At 46.4% G+C, this 5,653-nt stretch overlaps 1 protein-coding gene across 6 annotated transcripts in view; it reads right to left on the minus strand.

Annotated features, from left to right (window-relative positions):
• The window catches only part of LOC107272848 (four and a half LIM domains protein 2), a 45,127-nt gene that overhangs the window by 36,247 nt on the left and 3,227 nt on the right, over positions 1–5,653 (minus strand). Inside the window, exon 1 of one of the 6 annotated variants that reach the window (XM_025090158.1) lies at positions 4,605–4,697. The exons of 1 other annotated variant lie outside the window; for it this stretch is intronic. Coding sequence is in view for 2 of the 5 variants with exons in the window: in XM_025090154.1 (XP_024945922.1) it covers positions 2,974–3,037 (64 nt within the window). In the remaining 3 variants the exon portion in view is untranslated. Of the gene's footprint in view, positions 1–1,158; positions 1,295–2,167; positions 2,348–2,973; positions 3,053–4,604; positions 4,698–5,653 lie in introns of those variants that run through there. 4 more of the 6 variants (XM_025090154.1, XM_025090155.1, XM_025090152.1 and 1 more) reach the window with 4 other exon arrangements.

Raw genomic sequence — 5,653 nt, forward strand, 5'->3', positions numbered from 1 at the left:
GGGGGGGGGGGAGGGAGGGAGGTCCTCCACACACGTTACAATAGTAATGTCTCTATCGGAATCCAGTTGAAAGATTAGATACGTGTAACGTGTAACGTGTAACGTGTAAGATATATCGTGTATAGTATATGTATATCTGTGTGTTATTGAACACAGCCAATAATCAAGGAGGAGCAAATAAAAAATATCGACACCTAAAATTTTCTTACTCTACTGTTTGTTCGACGTGTCCGTCAAGTGATTCGCTATCATTGGCGGTAGGTAAAGCGCATTTACGACGCTCCAAGATTTCGTGCTTGTGCGGGTAACAAACATTCTATGGCAGCGAGTCAGTCGATTGCAGTCCAATGCCGCCATTCTATGCCAGTCACTCGAGGACATATCGACGGACAACGTCTGAAAAGGCCACTGATCACGTTCAGTCACACTCCAGCCTCCACAGTTCCACACTCGAGTCTCATTGTCATGTCGTCCTTAAGAGAATTGTCTTTCAGTCACGTAATAATAATTTCAAGACTCCTTCGGCTGATCTTCTTTCAGAGGAGATTTTAGCAAGCGTCGGTGCTGTAGTAGTGTAGTATCTTACTATCCGAGGAATTGATAATGGCTAGATTTTGAGCAAAGTCGAACGAAGACTCAGGTATATTGTATGTCTGCCTAGAGTCTATTACACAAGACGCAAAACACGTATTTGACATCTGAACTGAACTCCTGTAGAAATCTGCCCCATAAAACATTGTCAGTCGATGACGAAGCAGCAAAACATATAGCACCTTCTATTCCGCGGGGGTGCAGTTGGATACGGCGGTTTGCTGATACTTCATACTTTCTCCAATTGAAAGATAGAGCCAACTTATACCCAACCGAGTGCAATCTGACATTATGGAACCAAAAGTCTATAGAATTTTTCGATATCATTCGTCCTCTTCGATCTCTTTGGCACTTTGAAACACAGAGATGTATGCTGAGAAATTGGATTTGCTCTTTTAGCTTAGACTACTTTTAAGTAACGATTGACCAATTGCCAAATATGGTCGATGCGTTTGAAACGAGCAGAGAACAGCGTTACCATTATAAACGAATGGGAATAGAGTTCGCCCTGATTCTTTCTCTATGTACACCAAGTCGTCAAGATAACCTCTTTCTCTATATACTCACGTATTTCTAGTATGGTGTGCGATGCTGTTGCGACGGTACAAATGAGTTGAAACGAAGTTCTATAACCAAATGGAGGCGAGATTGCGTAGGGCAATGTGTCTCGGGTATGTAGACTGAGAAAAACCGGCTGTTCTAACGAGAGAGTTCATTAGATGGGAGGGACTCGAAGCTCGGAGCAGCAGCGCGTCAGAGGACATTTGCTGAATCCTCTTCGAGGACGTTCCAGTTGCAGGAACGAATAAGACAGTGGCGATGAGCGAAGCGAATGCGCTGACCTGCGGCTCACAATGAGCGAGGCAGCGGCGACGGGAGACAAGAGCTACCGTTCCTGGCAGCCAGTAGATCGATATGCCATCGCTCTGATTTCGATTCGCGCAATCGGCCGTCTGTCTACTGCTTCTACCGGTGGTGGCAATTTAACGGGTCTTCATTAGCCGCGACAGAACGTAACGTAACCGAATCTCTATAATCAATTCACTCGGAGGGGCCAATTCGCACCTGCAACACGATTTATTTGCAGTCTGAACGACGCTTACAATTAGAGTAACGTCGTTACGTCGAAGGTCGCGGCGCATGGTCACCGAGCCAAAGGTAATGTACATCCTAGAGTGCAGTCTCTACAAGACTCTTCTGGGTGTGGTTGATTATCGTGCGCGCGCCTCCCACCCTCCTTCCATCGTCCTGGACGCCCACCAATTTCTTCGCTTCACTGCTACACACCTCTTCTGACCGTTCGAGAGCCTCGCTGCGACCTACGCCACGCCAGGCGGCTACGTGCCGAATTACGTAACAGCTATGTATATACGAGAAACAGGTACCCGCGCAACGTACGGATATCGCACCTATCTTCTACGAGTCTCTGTCTCTCATTTCACTTCTCTTTCCACGATTACTCCGTCCAGATGTACATAGAATGCTACTAGCTCAGTTTCTACAATTTACTTCCTTCCTTCCTTCCTTCCTTCCTTCCTTTCTTTCTTTCTTTTGGCCTTCCCGCAATCTTACTTACTTGTTCCTTTCCTCCGTCCATATTCATCTATCGCAGCAATGGGCAAACAAAGCTGTAAGGTCCCTGCCACGAGAATGATCAGACCACTTAAACAAACTGACCACCACCTGTGGGCTCCTCGTAGCACGATTGACTTTTGTCCTATAGTACCTTCTCGATTTTGGTATACTGTTTCGCGCTGACTGCTTTATCACGCGATATAAGATTAACCATAGTTCTCTAATGGCAGCTTTACGAACGCAAATGACGCTCAGGCGACGAAGGAATTTGAAGGAAGGATGGCCATGCTGGCGAAAGGGTCACTAGCCTAGAGCAGGAGCGGCCCGCGCTGCTGGAGGTTTTCCCGGGGATACTGTGGACGCATGTTCATGTTTCAACGGGAACGTTACGAATGTACGATGGAAGAAATCGGAGCAGAAACGCGAGGCATCGCGACTCGATCCGCGTCACTCGGTGAAACTGTGATTCGCGAATGAGAGACTCGATTGGTTCCTCGGAACTTCAGATCGTCCACGAATTCATGGGTCAATATTAAGGAAATGTTTGACTGTCAATAATCTTCGAAACGTAAGCAAGAGACCGATGATGAGGTGGAGAAAATTTGAAAAAAACGAAAGGACTTGACAACTGCTCCAGACGTTCTCGTGGATCGCGCAACGAATAGTCACCGTAACGCTGGAGGAGTATAGGATCGGCTAATCGTCAGTGAGAACTCTCCGTATTTCCATTCCTACCGATTAAGTACGATCGGCCGATCTCTTGGACAGAGAGGCGATTTGCGCGATCTATCACATGCTGGTACTTACTGCGGTAACGGCGCAGAGCAGACACGAAAGGAAGGACTCGGGCAATTCGATTGACTCTATGCATCGCGCGCTTACCGATACTGCATTTCTTACGGTTGCCTTTCTACTTGTTTTACATGCGTTCTGTACTGGCTATTTGTACTCGTGACCAATTTCTCGGAAAACGTCGTGCCTTGATACATGTATAGTTGCCAATATTCAAAAACACGAACGATAATACATACATATATAGGCACTCACGTATAGCAATTTAAATGACGTATCTTATTAAAATTCCTTCTGACCGGTACAATAAATGCGCGTATCAATATGTGTTATATTTATATGGCTCACGTCGACGTCATACCCGGATAAGCCGCAATCTTATCGTCAGCAGGATAACGCCAACTAGGGTAACAACTCAACGGACAGTCCTAATACACTCTTCTGAGAAAATAATGAGCTCGGAACCGTTTCGATGATAAATTGATAACGCTCGCTTTATGCCACGTTTCTTGCCACATTTCTCTTTCTTGCCTATTTCTTATAGTTGCTCCTACGTCTCCTAAGTACTTCCTTCAACGTCTTCACAATCACGCCCCGAATGCAAAATTACCTGCCCACGCATTTTACATAGGGCGCTACGAGAATCATCATGGCTTATGCGTCATTTTATTCGATCGACATTTTTATCCAGCGAAAAGCAATGCGTAGATGCTTGAGAGGAGGAAGCTTATCAAATGCAATGCCGCATACGTACGCACGATGCACTTGATTGAATAATATAATAATTGCAAATTGAATTCCTAAATTAATAATATTTTTCTCATCACGCAACTAGTAATATCTAATAGGTTTCTGTATTTCGCTATCATTCCGTTAACGTATTTATATTTTCTTTTGCGTAACCTTAAGCTGGTATTACAATACTAACATTCAGCACTTGTTAGGCTGAACCTTCATTAACACTCTCTGTATACCGTTTAGGACAATATACTCTTTCGTTTCATTATTTTTGTAAAGAAAACCTCATCTTTATTTTTTTCGCTCCGCCTATTATCCTGATTAAAATTATTAACGACCGACATCGGCTCGGACCCGCCAAACTCACACGAGTTGGAGAACCACCTCGTGTGAAAGATAAAAAGGTTGCAATATGTATGTACATATGTACTGTAACGTATTCTTTTTCTTAATTCGACACCGATAGCGAAACACCGGAGATCGAACTATCTTCGAGAACCAACGTACGTTACCTTCGGCCGTTCATTCTTCGATCATGCATCCACAAGCCAGACGGGCGCCAGCCAATTCTCTTTTCACCGGGAACTGACGAGTCGGGATTAACTGGGAGTTGGGGTGGAACAGGCCCAACTTCACCAAAACGAGAGCTCTAACGGAACCTATCAGAAGAGACGATAACTTAACGGATCCTCTTGATTTTTGGGGTCGCGTAAAATCAGCAAACGCAACTGGATGCACGAACGGAAATGCGTGGCCGCTCATGCTGCTAGGTTGAGCTCGAGAGGGTCGGAGTAAGAGTCAGGCAAATAGTGCGAGAGACAGAGAGCGGCGAATCGAGAACGTAACAGAACGAATCTGAACTGTCAAATAGAAATCCCTTCACCAATTAATAAATTGGGAGTCCTCACCGGAGCTGGTGCAGCTGATCCCTGAAGGCCGAGCACTGCATCCAGGAGACACTCGGGTGGGCACTACACTAGAGCACAGCACTGCACTTTCGGAAGACTCACAGGAAATTCATAGAATTGCCTGGATATCGCGAGAGCAACGCGAGAACTAGACGAACGAGAACTTGCTACACCGTATAGAAAACACGGCTAGAAAAACTATAAACAGATAGCACGGGAGCGCGAGGTAGCACGTGACACCTCGGTCGGTGTCCCGAGACAGACTGCTTTGACAAAATAGTCAAATTTGAGAACTAATAATTCTGATTGGTCGAGATCCTTATAGCCGAGATATCTCTTCCATTTCCCTCGAGTCGTCCCTTTAAATCAAATCGACAGCGTTCCTTAGCGGATTGGTACGTAACACTTTTGGAGATCCTCCGCGGCCGCTTCCCCAGAGGATCGGGCAACAGCTGGGCACCACTTCCTTAACTCGGGTCAGGGGGTTCCTCCCCTGCCCCTAACCGTAACAAAACTCTCTCTCCGGCCGCTCTACAGCCCTTTGCCCATCATCAGCGGGGCGCCGGTGTTTCGCCCGGGCTTCCGCCGATTCGCGGAGACGTCTCCGTCGGGTCGTCTCCTCTGCCGGGCAACTCGGTACGTCGAGAATATCTCCCTGCGGCAGATTCGAGCACCTCGACCTCAACTAAACCATAATGAAATCTTCCGAGAGCCTTGACATAACTGTACGAATCAACCCGAGAGCGCAGCTTCTGAGCAGGGTGGCGACCCGAAGGGAACCAGAAATCGAGAACGTTACCCGTATCGGTAGCCGGAGCCGCCTTGTGACTGTGATTCGGAAATTCACGTCACAACCTATACTGGTGCGATCTTTACGCCGCTCGTTTTCGGACTGTCATTCGAAAAATCACGTCACCGTTTACCGTAAATAACCAAATTCAACAGTATTAAGCCCTTCACATACAAAATAACGTAACGAGACGTAAGACGTAAACGTAAGGAAACCAACCAATTAGAATCGATTACTGTTCCCTTGGGGGGGGGGGGGA

The sequence above is a fragment of the Cephus cinctus genome, unplaced genomic scaffold (assembly GCF_000341935.2).
Source record: "Cephus cinctus unplaced genomic scaffold, Ccin1 Ccin1_scaffold1303, whole genome shotgun sequence".
Lineage (NCBI taxonomy): Eukaryota > Metazoa > Arthropoda > Insecta > Hymenoptera > Cephidae > Cephus > Cephus cinctus.